The sequence below is a fragment of the Eurytemora carolleeae genome, unplaced genomic scaffold, assembly GCF_000591075.1.
Source record: "Eurytemora carolleeae unplaced genomic scaffold, Eaff_2.0 scaffold653, whole genome shotgun sequence".
NCBI lineage: Eukaryota > Metazoa > Arthropoda > Copepoda > Calanoida > Temoridae > Eurytemora > Eurytemora carolleeae.
The window spans coordinates 64,566-81,755 of NW_019396735.1; the positions used below are offsets into that span (position 1 = coordinate 64,566).

Below are 17,190 nucleotides of genomic sequence, written 5' to 3' on the forward strand. Positions count from 1 at the left end.
CCCCTGGAATGAAGATTAGGAGCGTGCACCAAGTGAAATTGATATCTTTGTTTCAAATCATATCTTAATATCCTGACCTTCAGTCCGAGGTAGGTAAATACAAGGGGTTAATTTTACATGGAAAATTGGGAAATTGGGGCGGATTGAGAAATATTTGGGAGAATGGGAAGAATTGGCGCGGATTGGGAAAGATTTTGGAGGATTGGAAAGAATTGGGAAGGGTCGGGAAGGATTGGAAAGGACTGGGGGAGATTTGGGAGGAATTGGGGGTAGATGGGGAAGATTTAGGATTGGGGAAAGTTTAAGAGAATTGAAAAGATTTTGGTATGATAGACAGGAGCATTGGGAAAGATAAGTATAGATAGTAGAAAGGGATAGGTTAGGATAAAGAAAGATTTGAGAGGACTAGAAAGGATTGGAAGAATTGGGGCGGATTGAAAAAAGCTGGAGATACTGAACAGGATTTGGGATTATTGAAAAGGGATTGGAGAAGATTGAGACTGATTGGGTAGGATTGGAAAAGCTGGAGATACTGAACAGGATTCGGGATTATTGAAAAGAATTGGAGAAGATTGAGATTGATTGGGTAGGATTGGAAAAGATAAGGAAGGATTTGGGAGGCTTGGAAAAAGAAGACTTGGGAGGATCGGAAAGGATTTATAGAAGGATTGGGCGGGCTTGGGGATTGGAACAAAATGTGGAAGATTTGAAAGGATTGAGGAGGATTGCATGAAGATTGGGAAAGATTGGAGAGGATTGTAAAGTATCATAAAAGATTGGGAAGAAATGAAAAGGATTGGGGAGGATAAGGGAGGATTGGGGTAGATTGAAAAGGATTGGGAATGAATGGGTTAAGTATTTGGGAATATTGGGGAGAATTGGTAAGAATTGAAGAAAATTGGGAAGAATTAAAAAGCATATGAGGAAGGATTGGGAAGGATTTGCGGGAACTGGGAAAAATCAAATTATACAAGATTAAAAATATTATTAAGAATTACGTGAAAGAGCTGTATGTAAAAATTATGAAACATAAAAAAAATTGGATAAATTAATTATTATCTGTGAACAAAGCAATTGTACATTTTTGACTTATACATTTCAGGTAATATATTAATTTTTAGGCTACCGGTAAAATTATTTTCTTTTAAACACTTTCAAATATACATATAAGATTGTTTCAATGACGTCTGCTCACTTGACTTGAATAAAAACATTTTTAAGTGCAAAAATTGGACAAAGGAATTGTGTTTTTGCCACAAACTCAGATTTTCCAATCCCTATATCTTTTCAACCCAATGTCGGTGACCTTTGATATTTCAAACTATGAATTCTGTTAGATCAAATAATCTAAGTTTGAAATTTCCAAGGTTTAAACCATCCCGATGCAGAGATATAGAAATTAGAACACTTAATTTTATGGTAAAAACTCAGTTCCTTTAACATTAATTGGAATGCAAAAAAAGAAAGAGGAATGAAACAAATGATAAAAGAAATGAGGAAGATGACATAATAGTGTAAGGAGTGGATGGACCCCAAATGATATCTTAAGATTATTTATCAGAGTCCCATATCTCACTTTAATCTGAGAACATGAGAGGGGATCTTCAATATTAGCATTTATATCTCACACAATCGACCTTCAAATATGTCAGACGCTTATTTTAGGTTCAATTTATACAGGGTGTCCCAGAAATATGTTATTTTAGGTTCAATTTAAACAGGGTGTCCCAGAAATATGTCAGACGCTTATTTTAGGTTCAATTTATATAGGGTGTCCCAGAAATATGTTATTTTAGGTTCAATTTATACAGGGTGTCCCAGAAATTCTGGTCTATAATTTAAGACTCAAAGGTGATGTATCTTTATTATTGATATAAATCTGACAAATATTTTTAAAATTACATTTTTTATTGTTTGTACACCCTGTAGGAAAGATGAGAGTAAGATGGATCTAATAGGAAATCTTCAATCAGTATCTAATCATGATGTTGTATATTGCAATATCGTTGATGCAATACAAATATCAAATTCTTTGCTTCCTTCGACCTCTAAATATTAACTAAATATATTTATTTATTTATTTATGGAACCAGATTGTTCTTAAAATTGCACGAAAAACAAGTTTTATATTAAACTAAAATTGAGCTCTAATCTTTCAGGTGTTCAGGTCACAACGGTATTTCTGAAACACTGCGAACTAACCAGGAGGAGAAGCTAGGTCAAATTCAATTTACATTAAAGTTAAGACTTTGAAACTCCATTGTTCCTCTACTTCTGATTTTAAGCCCAAGCGTAAGAAAAGCAAATTTTTTCGGTTACATATTATAAATTAATAGCTGAAGGACCCGGCGTTGCCCGGGGAAAAAAATTGAAAAAAAAACTTTTGAAAAAAAATTCTATTTTTGGTTATAGGCAACATATATATATATATACTAATGTCTTGTTTTATGATTTAGAAAGTATTATTGTTATTTTCAAAAGTCTTTTTTTAAATGAGTTATGAAAAAAAAAACATATAATATTTCAATTTTACGTTAATTTTACTTTAGTTTGACGTGGAAAATCAATTATATTAATTGTTTTTAATCAGTGTATGTTTGTAAGCTGTCTTGGACTTCAGATATTTAAAACTATAAATTGTGTCTCATCAAATAGTTAAAGTTTAAAATGTAAAAACTTTAAACCATCAGGTTACAAAGAAGAAATAGAAAATTTGAGTGTATGGCAAAAACTCAATTCTATTGTCCATTTTGCTTTTTAACGAGTTATATTTTTTAAATTCTAAATTAAAATATGTGTTAAACAATTTGTATCATATATTATTGTAAAATGAATTTGTTAGTGCTCACATTTCTTTAAGACTCAATTAAAATATGTTAAAATAATCAAATATAATTGTAAAATAATGAAATTTGCCAGCTGATGATGTAAATATTTCAAACTTAGATTATTTTATCTAACAGAATTCATGGCTTGAAATATCCAAGGTCTACGACATTAGGTTGCAAAGATATTGGGATTAGAAAATAAGAGTTTGTGGCAAGAACTCAATTCCTTTCTCTTGATGTCACGTTTAACTTAAAACTTGGTTCCTTCAATTATCTCTCTCTCTCTCTCTCTCCTTGTTTCTGACAGTAAAATTTTCAAAATTTTTATAAAATGAATAATATTTAAAAACTAATGAATAAAGGTATATAATGTAACATATACATCACAGTTATGTTTCACAGCCGGGAGGGAGGGGGGCACTGTAAAGGGTTATTAAAAGACCACAGCATCAGTCCTATAAAATAGTGTTCACATGGTCTGTTGTTATTTTAGGAGTTATGTTCTATGATTAACATGAACTATACATATATGGTAGGATCACTTTAATATCATCATCGATCAGATATAATCCTGGGTTTAGCTTTTCAAATTGTCACCGTAGCTAAGATCTATTTTCACCAACATTTATCTAGCTCTACTGCTGGTTTAAAGGGACTGTAAGCGTTATCTTAAGTGAACTTGCATTTGTAGTGAGGCATGTGTCCAATTCACAATTGTACCCTTTAAACCTTTGTCCAGCAGATTGAGTGCAGAGAAACTCGAGATTACTGTGTATACTGTAGTCTCCGCGCTAGTGTACACTGGCGCGGTTTCTTGACACTTAATTTCCCTCTATATAAATAAGAATTTCAAGGAAAAATCATTAATCAAAGGTTTAAAGGATATTGTTGAAAATAGAACACGCCACTCTATAAATGGAAGGTCACTTGAAAATATGCTTACAGTCCCTTTAAGGTACGTATATACAGGGTAACTATAGTTTAGAACAAGGGTTAGATTAGAACATGAAATTAAACTCTCAAGTTTCTCATCCCGTCAAAATAAAATAGTTCCTAGACAAAGGATTCAGTCCGTTTAGTTCTCCTGGTCTGATTTGGATGATGTCTCATGGTTCCATGAATACTATCTTCTGCTAAGACGGGTAGATTACTCCTGTATCCACGTCCTAGTGTAGCTGTGGCGTATACAGGACTATAATCTCGAAAGCTAAAATATCCTGTATTGTGGGACCTACGTAAACTGGCCGTATTGATCACAACTGGGTTGTCAGGTCGGAGGGAGGAGGCGCTAGTATTCGACCTCTTGATCCCAGAGCTTGTTGCCACTTTTAAGGATTTTGACGTAAGTCCAACATTGTTGTGGCTTCCACTGCTTGTGTCTGATCCATTGGAATCATCAAGGGTACTGCTGGTCATTCTAGTTGATCCTTCCTCACTCCCACTCGGTATATCTTTCAAACTTACAAAACTACCGTTAGTGAGGACTTTGTGTCTGTATGGATTAGTCTTGGTTAGAGTATGATTCCTCCTGCTGATGGTGTTAAGAGTGCTATCAAGACTGGTGTTATGAGAGCTAGGGCTGCTGGAGGTTACTCCTACTTTATCATCTGTCTTAGGTAGAGAATCTAACCAGGAGAGGAGGACTTTAGAACTTCCATCCGAGCTAAGTTTAGTAACTTGACCCAGATTAGATTTATCTTCAGGTTCCTTGTATGTAGTTGTAGTATTAGGAGTAGCAGGGATTGGAACCGGTGACATACTACGCTTTCTCCGATTGAGCAGAACTAATGCTATCAATATGATAATGATTACCACTACCACCCCGCTGACAATACCGGTCGCTATATAGATCTCAGAATTTGAGCCTTTTAATTCCACCAGATTCTCGCTTAGTTTTAGAAACTTTTCCCTTAGATGCTTATCATCTAGAGAGTCGTTGGAGTTTAGTTGATGGGATTGAAGGTAGGATAATATGTCGAGAGGATCAATGGGTGCTGGAGAGGAACCACTCTCTGTTGTTGTTGTTGTAGATGATTCTAAAATGAAGACGGATACTAGATTACTGATTGTGCCCCGGTTCCCCCGATCATCAATGGCAACAATAGCATAATAAAAGAGCTGATTAGGCCAAGGAACCCCAACGGTTGATGTCTGGGGGGTCCCGTATACTCCTGGAATAGGAACACTCTCAGAGTGAACCAGGATACCCTTCTCCGAGAAGGTTGAGTCTGCTAGCATACTTGGATCAGTGTGACATCGGATTTCATACTTGTGAGCTGAAATAATAGAAATAATTAGAACCACTGAGTGTGGGACGAAGCGTAGTAATAATTTGCTTGAAATCTATGACAATTCAGCAAAACATTAAAATTGCATGCTTTGATTAAAAATCTGTTTTTCTCTTCTGTCTAGGCCTAGCTAGGGACAGTAAATGCTTTAATGCCTCCAAAGCTAAAGTTTCAAAGACTTAATTAATCGGTGGGAGGAACTGTATACAATAAAAGGTATGGCTTAGATCTGTGGGTAGACGAGGGAGGGGGAGGAGGGAATAAAGGGAGGGTAGGGGGGGGGGGCTCAATTGTTCATGTCTGGAAAAGGTTGTTTAATGCATCTTGTCCAAGTTAGATCTGTGGATACAAAGACAAGGTTCAAATAAAAATCCAATTTGTAAGCACAGTCTTGACTTTTCAGTTCCAACACTAACTCTGCACAATGATTCTCACACTCACACACTTAGATAGAGACAAAGATTGAAGGATAATAGTCTTCTTAAAATGTATATTTCCTAACAATAGAGTTAATAGTAGGAGTTCCTAACCATGGCTCCCTAAGCCTAAAAGGTTCCTAGGCTGAAAATAACAGTATATACTATCCAAGTTATATTTCTTAAGTCCTATAAAATTATAAAATTCTAAGATAAAGATATCGATCGTAAAGTATTTAACCTAAACAAAAGAGTCCTAAGTTTTGCAGTATTACTATAGTTTACAGTTCCTAAATTTTATAGTTCTATAGAGCTTACAGTTCTTAAACTTTACAATTCCTAAATTTTACATATTAAACTTTACAGTTTCTAAACTTTTCAGTTTCTAAACTTAACAGTTTCTAAACTTTACAGTTTCTAAACTTTACAGTTTCTAGACCTTACAGTTTCTGAACTTTACAGGTCCCTAACTTTACAATTCATGAAGTTTAAAGTTTATAAACTTTACAGTTCCTAAACTATACAGATCTTAAACTTTACAGCCCCAACACTTTACAGTTCCTAAACTCTACAGTTCCTAAACTTTACAGTTCCTAAATTTTACAGTTCCTAAACTTTACAGGTCCTGAACTGTACAGATCCATAATTTTACAATTCATGAAGTTTAAAGTTTCTAAACTTTACAGTTCTTAAACTATACAGATCTTAAACTTAAAGTTATAGAAAGTGCACAGTTTTGGAACTGTGTAAAGTTTAGGAACTGTAATGTTTTAAGCTGTAAAGTTTTTGAACTGTAAAGATATAAATAAAGAAATAAGGATAGATAGATAGATAGATAGATAGAAAGATAGATAGATAGAAGGATAGATAGATAAATAGATAGATAAATGTAGAGAAGGATGAGTATGAGATGTTGTATGTAAATCTACTGATTAGACGTGCACCATCTCATATCCTAGTATTCCATACTGTTCATCTATTCATTAATCTCTATACCTGGTTTATAATAAACATATATTCATCTATTTATCTATTTATATATCTTTCTATCTATCAATTTTGTATCTAATGTGTCTATCTGGCTATCTACATATAATATATCTATCTATGAAGAAATATCAACAATTATTTTAAGATTTATTTGCAAGATGTTTCATGCTTTCGTAATCTACATATTTATATAAGTACCTACAAACTTTATTCCTTCCCACCTATAAACTAACTTCCTCCCTACCTATATATGTACATTGTAACGTGTACCTATATATATGTACATTGTAACGTGTACCTATATATATGTACATTGTAACGTTTACCTATATATATGTACATTGTAACGTGTACCTATATATATGTACATTGTAACGTGTACCTGCGTTAATATCTTACTTAATCTTGTACTCATCTGGCTATTTACATATTATCTATGTCTATTCCTTTTATAACTATATATCTATTAATACTTGTCTATCTATTTATACTTATCTATCTATTTATACTTATCTATCTATTTATACTTATCAATATATTTATACTTATTTATCTATTTATACTTATCTATATATTTATACTTATTTATCTATTCATACTAATTATCTATTTATACTTATCTATCTATTTATCTTTATCCATCTATTTATACTTATCTATCTATTTATACTTATCTATCTATTTATAATATAGTAGAGCACAAGTGGAATAAGTTTTTTTACAATATGAAAATTAACAATGTGACTTTAATCAATTATAACTTTCGAAAATCCATCCTTATAGATAAATTTTTTTTTGAAAATTTACTCAAAACATAATGATAAAAAATATATAAAACCCCACTTGAGATTCGAAAATAAAAAGTTAAAAACAAGCTAAAGCCATTTCCTGGTTTAAAGGACTGTACTGTAACTTGAAAGCGTAATTTGAATTGACCCTCCATACAAAGATAACATGCAATGCTCTTATTTACAAAGGTGTACACTGGTAAAAAATCGTGGAAGATAACCTCGTTTTCTCACTCGAAACGTGATTAATTCTGATAATTTCTGCACAGTTTCTTAAAAGCAAGAAATACGCATGGTGACTTGTGCAGAGAACCCACAAATGAAAATAAACAGTTTTAATTAAGAAAAACATGGATATCTAATTCATGCTTGATCAGACAAACCTGTTAAGAGTTAATTGGACATTGCCATCATTACATGAAAGTTCAATTAAAATTACGCTTAAGACCCCTTTACCACACATGTATTTTTATTCGTTGAAAGAATAAACTGTATTATTGATATCCTAAAATGAAACTTCGGAATTGTTTTTGTTTATAAAAGTGGCCGTGTATACCGAAATGAAAGTGTGCGGTTTTGACCATATGCTAGATTTAAGAAAGTTCATAAAACCATACACTACTAATACAACTAGCCTTTGTGTTCGCAGATTTGAGGAAGCAAGCTTCAATTAAAGGTTGATTTTTTCAATGAATTTACAAATTTCCTTTGAACTATTAGAAACAGGACGCTTTGCTTCCTTTTTTCTAGTAATAATTTGAACTTTTAAATGTTGCTTTCTTTTTCGCATCTTCATCTTAAAGCTATTTCTTTTTAGGTCATACACATGGTCCCAATCGGTTCATCCGTTTAGACATCTATAAAAACAAACATGTTGACAGCCTATACAAGACCCCCAACCCCCAACCCTATCTCATTTTTTTTCAATTTCACGGAAACCATGTAAACCCTCTACATATGATCAGCTTTGTAGAGCAAATTACACTTCAATCTTGTAAAATGAGGTAAATTTAGAACTGAAAATTTGGATGCATCAACCTGAAGACTCAATACCGGAAAGTGGGGTAAACGCAATCAAGATAAGAGGTCTCGAGCTTTGCAATAAAATGTGGAACAACGAATAAAATTGTATTTCTAAAAATTACAGGGAAAAATATGTAAAAATGGAATTAAGTCTTTGTCACAAACACAATTTTCAAATCCCTATTTCTTTGAAACCCATTGTCGTAGACCTTACATATTTCAAGCTATAAGTTCTGTAAGATCAAATAATCCAAGTTTTAAATGTCAAAGGTTTCCACCATCAGGTTGCACAGATTTGTTCAGACTAAACTTTAAGGGTACCATGTGAATCGGACGTGCCACTTATTAAATGGAAGTCACTTTTTTGTTAACAGTTTAAGTGGATTAATTAAAAAGAGGATTTATCTACAAGATATACAGAGATGACCAGAAAAATGTGGAATAGGAAGACGATATTATGGCTATCTGTGTATTATGTTTATTGGACTATTTAAAATCATAATTGGAGTCTAAAGTCGTCTTTCCATTCCAGAGTTTGCAGGGTTCTCACTATATTAAAAGTAAAAGTGACAGGTGGGAATTGGATTATTAGCTGGGGGATTAAGGGGAATTAAGGGATTTAACGATGAGAAGCTAGCTATGATATATACCATCAAAAATAGATTGGATTTATATTACTGGGAGGTCCCTGGTTAATTAAAATTAATTGTGACATTTTCGGAAGCTTTAATCAAAGAACAGATATATAAAAAGCTTCTCTCACCTTTTCCAAAATCTAGATCGCCTCCAGGAGCTGTCCAGTCGAGGCGGATGGCGAGTGTTTCGTTGAGTACTTCCGCCATCTGTAGATCAGATATTCGGCAGGGCGGAGAGATGTCTTCTGTTAGCGGGTAACCGTGGGCCAGATAAAAGGATTCCCCGGCAGATATTCGTTGAAAAGTTCCTGTTGGGGCGGAGATATTCCCATATTCAATTCTAGATCCACAACATTCGGACACAGATTCTACTAAATAAATATTATAAAAAATTTGCAAAAAAGACAACTAATTTTACTGTTTGATTTTCTGTGATGTTTTAGTTGCAATAATGTAATAATATAATCATAATTTAATCTGATTTAATTTTGGTTTTGAAATATAATTTTGGTTTTAAAAAGTAAAATTACAAAGCGAAACAATTCCGTAAAGGGATTGAAATGTATTTCAAAATAAAGCTTACAATAGTTAATCTACATGAATGCTTATTGATACTTTTCATTACTTTCTTTCTGGAATTCCTTTTTTATTCGAAATTTACGTGTTATTATCTACCTTGAGCTTGATGTTTAGCTTGTCCAGCTTCGCCGTTGTTATCCGTAACCAGAACCCGGATTGCATAGAAGCCAGGAACCATCCCGTATCCGGGAACATACCCGGAGTAAATTCCATCCCCGGCTGTAATATCCGGGTACCCTAGACCATTGTCATGCAGGTCTAGGGTATACAACGCACCGTCCTGTACACCACCTGGTATGTACAGCTCAGCGGTTGCTTTTGCACCAACTATAGGAAGACCGTTTCTCATGATTTTGCTAAAGACAACAACCGGTTCTTTGGTCGGATCTAGAAAAAAAGATAGTATAAATAATTTGCACAAAATTAGCATGAAGACTGAATATATTTTATGATATAAAAGAAACAGTTCATGTTCTTTCACGTCCTAAGAACATTATTTAGGTATAAATCAAACAGGGGTTCCAAAAAATGTTTTATTAAAGCTATTTGGTTCGTCCCTTAAGTAATATCTAAATTGTTTAAGAACCTCTATTATGTTAAACTTTAAGCGGACAAAAAATATTTTTTGGAAGAGCACTTCGAATTTGAATGACGAAAGCATTAAATTAAAACTATATGAATTCAAACAAATTGATTACTCTCCACAAACACTAATTTGATAGCCTATATATATTTGCACACATATGTTGTAGACCTTTTTAATTCAAAACCAAAAATGCTGTGGAATCAAAGTATTAAAATTCAAAGGTGTTCACCATCAGGTTGCAAAGATGTAGGGTTCAGAAAGTTTTTTTTATGAATTTATACGTACCTGGAGTTTGATTACTGGTGAATATATCCACATAGATCCCGGAGCTTGTCTCCGACCTTGTGATCACATCCACGGACATCTTAGTGTCAGGGAACACGGAGTCATGGTAAAGCTTGGCGTGGTAGGACCAGATACCGGAGGGGAGATGCCCAGAGAACTTGAAGTAAACCATCCCGTCCTCAAACTTGGAAAAGATACGCTTCTTCCCGGACGGATCTTTTACCTCAAAGAATTCAACTTTTTCCTCGTCTGGCACATTCAGTGTGATCATCAGATCTGTAGGGTCCTCCCTGTCGTAGTTGAATGTTCCCGCAAATGCTAAGGAATTGTAATGGGTTTCATGAAGTTTCTCAACGGTCTCACTCTCAGTGTTTGAAATAATACTGGCCAGTATCTCCTGGAGGTGGGTGAGAGGATGAAGTTTAGGACTGTTCTCAACAACGGAGTAAACTCCGCCAAACTCCGCTAGCGGAATGTAGGACGGATGGATGGTGGCAGGGTAGGTTACGATAAAGATCGGTATCTTCTTCTCTCTGACTTGGTTCAACACTCGCGCATAGTTTGGAATCTGATTCTGAACCCCGCTGATCAGTATCACAGCTTCATTGTGTCCGATACTGCTCAGGGTACCCTTTAGAGCACATTCAACACAAGATGTGACGTCATCAAGCACTCTACAGGGATTAGAATATTCAATGAATGTTAGTAATTGTTTGTAATAACGCTTAACTACAAAGTAATACATTTCAAAATGGTTTAAGACGTTTTTTTAAAAGTTCTTTTCCAGATAACAATTACCTAGACAGGACATTTGATACCTGTACCTGTCTATTTAGAAAATAAGACCAAAAATGTATCTTTTCTTTATAAATAATTTTACAACTTTGAATATATTCTGAAACAACTTTCTATTCATGAGTTGTGAGCCCTTGATTTTCAAGTTCAAATATTTCATTAATGCAATAATGAAGTGAATTGCAGATATTACATATATATATTGAAGATAATAGAATATATATATTAAGGATGTACATAAATATCTGAGTAAATGTTAACATTTTGAATTTCAAACTTTATGAGTTTAACGTAAACAAACTGTTCGAATAACCTTTTTTTTATTTTCAGAACATTTGTTTGGGACACCCTGTATATTTAGATTATTCAAAATGACTATTCCTAAACATTAAGCTCTCAATACTATGGGACGTTTCATAATTTATGTTCTAGGTAAATGACAATCAATTAAGAGTTAAGGAGGGGAGTGGGAGGGGGGGGTTAACCCTTAAATTTCTGATATCATGACCTATGGGTTCGACCCCATTCTGTTTTTGATTATTTTGACATCTTGTAAACGCGATTTAAAGGGACTGTGTAAAGGAAAAATGAAAGAGGGTATAGAATGAAACCTGAGAGATTAGAAAATTAGAGTTTGTGGCAAAAAAAAATTTCTCTCATACGTAAAGTTTAAACTAGAGGAGCCACAAAATAACAAGGTCTCAACAGTAATCTCACATAAATATCTAGATTTGAACGAGATTAAAGAACTTTTAAACATGACAACTCAGTTTAGTGTCTCTGGAGTCTGAAATGTTAAAAGAAAATCCCTGGGAAATGCAGTCCATTGGTGTTATACAAATACTCTTAAAATCAATTAATATACCGTTCAACAACTACCAGATGTTCACATTTTTCTAAGATGTGGGGGGAGGGCTGGCAATAATTCATTAATATATTGGGTAAAAAATCTTAGATCTTTACTTTTACAATCTTTGTTTCAAAGAAAAATTAAAATCTTAAAGGACGAAAAACAGCTAAAAATTTGGGTTTCACTTTAAAAAGATGTTTTTTAGATATTTTCATTAATTTTTGAATATTCTAATTTTCCTGCGAGGAATTCTTCCAAACAATCCATCTCTGTTCAGTTCAGTCACTCTTGTAGTTGGTAAAACTTCTTTCACTGAAGATCCAAACGCCAAAATATTTAACCGACTGCCTACCGGAAGTAGATCAATAAACCGGAAGAGGGCACGTTTGACGTAAATCCACCTGTTCCCCTCGGCCATACCGCTAGACTGGTCCAGGAGGATGTTGTACTTTGTTGTTGAGGAGAGAACATATTGAAACTTGATCCTGTATCCCCGGGATGGAAATCCAGACTCAAAACTATCCTCGGAGTCGAACCCGTACTTGAGTGTTGGTTCGGTGAAAAACTCTGGAGAATTAGATCCTTCTGAACCTTGTAAATCCGCACCCAGAGTAAATTCATTCCTGGAACCCGACCCGGGTATTTTATGAGTTTCCTCTCTCCGGGTCCGCCCCAGGGTCTTGGTTTTCTGCTCAGCCTGAGAAATAAGATCGGACGGGTTTACTCCATCTGGTTTCTCCCTTAGAGCACTTCCGTTACTCGGTCTAACACTGCCCGGGGTTGTACTCGGAGATTCAATATAATTTAGTACCTTCTCTTGTTCATTCTTCCACTCCTGTTCCCGGTTCTCCACCTGCTGTTTCTCCTCTATCTCCTGGTCCTGTACCCGGAGTATGGATTCTAATCCGCTTTCACCCCGGCAAAGTAGGTTCTGTTTACTCGGAACTAAATCAAATGGCAAATCATAATTTCGCAATGTTATTAGCATTCAGAATACGGGTTGTGTGTAGGCTGTTAACAAATGGTCTACCCCATAAACTTGAACCGGAATGTAAAACATTTGATTAAGAATGTATTCATGCGGGTGTTTCTGATATTAAGATGAATTCCTTGCATTTAAAGGGATCGCGACGTCATTTTCAGTAACCTTCCATTAAAAGAGTAGCATAAGAAATGATCGAGCATATCGTCATTTTCTTTTGTTGAAAAGTTTTAATGCTGAAAATTTCCTCTATTGTTTCTGATGCTGAATGCGCGAGTCACTTTTAAAGAGAACCCGAAATTTAAAGAAATCAACTGTCGGGCATGCCACTCTTGAAATGGAGGGTGTTTTTAAGTTACGTCTACGATCTCTTTAAGAAAAGTACCTGAGCTATCATAGTCATCTCTCCTGCAGAAAAGAGAGTCGTCCTTGCTCCGACAGGACTTGGAGATATAGCTCTCATTCCCAACCCTATACTCAGCCGGATACATCCTGAAATTAATATTTATTATCATTATTTGTTATTACTATTATATTAAATATGAATCGATGTTTGTCTCCAATTACTGAGTTTGAGCTGGAAAACTGATTTATCTATTTAGGGATTAAAAAGTCAATTGTCACATGGTGTCCTAAAATCCGTAAAATTTGTTGATATATTTGGAGAAAAAAAAAATTTTGTTGTATTTATTATTCTTTTTATACCTATGGATATTTTTCTATGCATATATACATGGCCCGTCTGCTGGTTTGCTTTTACCCAAAAAATATGAAAAGTGCTTAATCTTTCAGTTCCAAATTGTATTGGCCTTTAATGATCCAAGGAAAGGTTTATGGCTTCGATTTTCTCATTTTTAGAAACCTACAAACGATAACAAAAAATCTCATTGTTTAAAAATGGTTTGAAGGAAAATGTTTTCAAACAAAAGATCGTGTTAAATTTAAAAGAATGGCGTTCAAAAACTAATAAAACAAATCTAGAAATTTGAAATGTTGTTAGTCTCCAATTACTGAGTTTAAGCTGGGAAACTGAAATATCTATTTAGGGATTAAAAAGTCAAGTCTCGCATGCTGTCCTAAAATCCGTAAAAAAGAAATATCACATATTTGGAAATGAAAATTTTCTTTGTATTTTTATTTTCATCCGATCCATGGATATATTTGGCTGCTTAGTTTGGTTTGGTTGTTGGTTTTCAAAAAACGTCAAAACTACTTTTTAAAAGGAATGGGGTCCAAAACGCTTTAAAAGTCGATATAGTACCCTAATAAAAAAATATTTAAACTATAAAAAAACCTGATAAAAAAACTATTCTGGACATCTGGTACTTGGGGTCCGGATTATAATCAGAAGAGATAATCCAACTCCATTCCATCTTTAATCCTTAACTTTCTTACACTTTCTCATCATCCTTCCCACATCCTGCCCTTAATCTCTGCCCTGATACAGGGTGTCCAATGTTTAGTTGAGAATCCACAAAAAAACTGTAAATTAATAAATTCTGAAAAGAGAAAACTGTAAAAAATTATCTAATTTCCAATAATTTTTTAGTTTAAATGTTGTAAAACATCGGTTAATCACCCTGTTTATATGCACATCCTATTGTACACCCTGTCCGCAATTGAACTGGATGGATTCTCATCATTAAATCAACTTTTTTCCCCTTCGGATAATCTCTTCCCTTTGAATCTTCAGCACTCTCAATATTTATTTTGTTTTATGACGTTTCTCCTTTTCAACATGTTTTCTATGCTTTCCAAACTGTTGAGAATCATATCGATAATTTTTAGACTTTTTTTTTAATGTTTGAAAAAATTGAGCGTCAAATCTAATGTCATAGTTTTCCCAATAATTTCGATATAGTCCTGTTCACATCTAATAGATTACAGAAAACAATAACATTCAGAAAAAAACAATTTTACGGGGAAAAACTAAAAGATAGATAATGTGTTTGACACAAATTCAAATTTTCCAATCCCTAAATCTGTGCTACCTTTAATATTTTAAACTTATATTATTTGATTTAACAGGATTTATAGTTTGATGTAACAAAGGTGTACAGCATTGGGTTGCAAAGATTTAGGGATTCAAATATTAGAGATTTTGGCAAAAACTCAATTGTTTTGGCCAAAATACATTGAATCAAACTTTCTTCTGAGAAGATAAAAATTTATGTTTTTCAGCCAAATTATCAGTTTTGTGTTAAAGTAAGCTTATCCCTTTCCAAGTTGTCTCTACAATTTCAAGGCTGGTTGGAGGATTCCCACAACAAGCAGCATAATTATAGTAAAGTAGAAATTCTGACAAGTTTTTGCTCTTACAAACATGAATCTCTTAAAGTAAAAAATTATATAATGTTCATAACTTTTTTGCAGATATCGAGATCTCAATCATAATTAACTTTTTACAAATCAACTAAAAATTGTATTTATAAATCTATACTTTTCATTATTGTATCGATCACTATTAAATTGCGCGTAATTTTCTCTTTAAAGAACCTTTTTAATAATTGAACCCCCATTTAAAGAGCAGCATTGTCCAATTCACAAAAGTTTTTTTTCATTCCTAATCTGAGTAAAAATGAGGAAGATATCGCCTCCCTTTTCTCACAAGTTCCTTCATTGCCTCTGCAGCGTAAATCCGCGAGTAATTTGTACAGCTAATAGATAACTACTAGCTGATAAGACCAGCGTTGGCCGAGGGGAGAAAATATTTTGAAGAAAAAAATAAAAATAAAAATGAGCGTCCACACAAAAAATCAGCACATATTTTCCAGCCGTTTGGCCGGCCAGCATAGTATTTACATATGAATGTCTTGTTTTCTTATATAGATTACAAATAAAAAAAGGAATTGAGTCTTTGCCACAAATTAAAATGTTCTAATCGCAATATCTTTGCAACCTAATAGTGTAAACCTTTGATATTTCAAGTTTAATATTATTTGATCTAACATAATTCAAAAGTTGAAATAAGTTCTACAGTATTGGGTTGAAAACATGTAGGGATTTGTATTGCAATCAGAGTTTGTGGCAAAGACTCAATTGGAAAAGCCTCATTAATCTTTATCAAGACAAAGGTTTGAAAGGTACTGTTTTGAATCGAACATTCTCCTCTCTTAAAATGAATGATCACTTGAAATTACGCGTCCAGTCCCTTTAAGATGGTATAAAATGTCCCAACTATCCTCCAGTCCCTTTAAGATGGTATAAAATGTCCCAACTATCCTCCAGTCCCTTTAAGATGGCATAAAATGTCCCAACTATCCTCCAGTCCCTTTAAGATGGTATAAAATGTCCCAACTATCCTCCTGTCCCTTTAAGATGGTATAAAATGTCCCAACTATCCTCATCTTCTTATCCGTCCTGAACCCTTCTCTTCTTATACGTCCTGAACCCTTCTCTTCTTATCCGTCCTGAACCCTTCTCTTCTTATCCGTCCTGAGCCCTTCTCTTCTTATCCATCATGAACCTTTCTCTTCTTATCCGTCCTGAACCTTTCTCTTCTTATCCGTCCTTAACCCTTCTCTTCTTATCCGTCCTGAACCCTTCTCTTCTTATCCGTCATGAACCCTTAAATTCTCATCTGTCCTAAACACGTTATATCTCATCTGTCCTTAAACTTTCTATTCTCTTCTATCCTGAACCCTTCTATTCTCCACCTTCCTGAATCCTTCTCCTTCATTCTGAACCCTATTTTTCTCATCTAACCTGAACCCTTCTCTTCTCATCTAACCTGAACCCTTCTCTTCTCATCTAACCTGAACCCTTCTCTTTACATCTATACTGATTACTGAACCCTTCTCATCTTTTCCGTCCTGAACCCTTCTCGTCTCATCCAGCCTGAACCCTTCTCTTCTCATCCGTTCTGACCCCTTCTCTTTACATCTATACTGAACCCTTCTCTTCTCATCCGTCCTGAACCCTTCTCTTCTAATCCAGCCTGAACCCTTCTCTTTTTATATGTCTCTTCATATCTACTCTAAACCCGCCTCTTTTGATCCATCCTGATTACTTGCCTCATACTCTTATTTTCTAATCCCTATGTATCATGCAACCATATCAAAAAACTGTTGATATTTTAAACAATGAACTTTACAATATCAAATAGTAGAAGTTAACATGTCAAATAGCAAAGGTTACAAAGATAT

General features: G+C 34.1%; 1 protein-coding gene across 1 annotated transcript; it reads right to left on the reverse strand.

Annotated features, from left to right (window-relative positions):
- Positions 1-3,137: 3,137 nt before the first annotated feature.
- Positions 3,138-17,063, reverse strand: LOC111707938 (calcium-activated chloride channel regulator 1). Its single transcript, XM_023481126.1, has 7 exons — positions 17,059-17,063; positions 13,431-13,537; positions 12,303-13,008; positions 10,419-11,092; positions 9,644-9,934; positions 9,097-9,339; positions 3,138-5,104 (listed from the first exon to the last, which is right to left on the reverse strand). Exons 1-7 carry the CDS (start codon positions 17,061-17,063, stop codon positions 3,882-3,884), a joined length of 3,249 nt encoding a protein of 1,082 aa, XP_023336894.1. The 3' UTR covers positions 3,138-3,881.
- Positions 17,064-17,190: the final 127 nt, after the last annotated feature.

What these genes read in the sequence shown, in the direction of transcription:
- LOC111707938 (XM_023481126.1), bottom strand. An exon ending in TTTGGAAGAATTCCTCGCAG is followed by an intron (nt 11,093 to 12,302) that starts GAAAATTAGAAT and finishes TAATCCCTGTAG; the next exon opens with AGTGCTTGATGACGTCACAT. An exon ending in AGCTAAACATCAAGCTCAAG is followed by an intron (nt 9,340 to 9,643) that starts GTAGATAATAAC and finishes ATATTTATTTAG; the next exon opens with TAGAATCTGTGTCCGAATGT.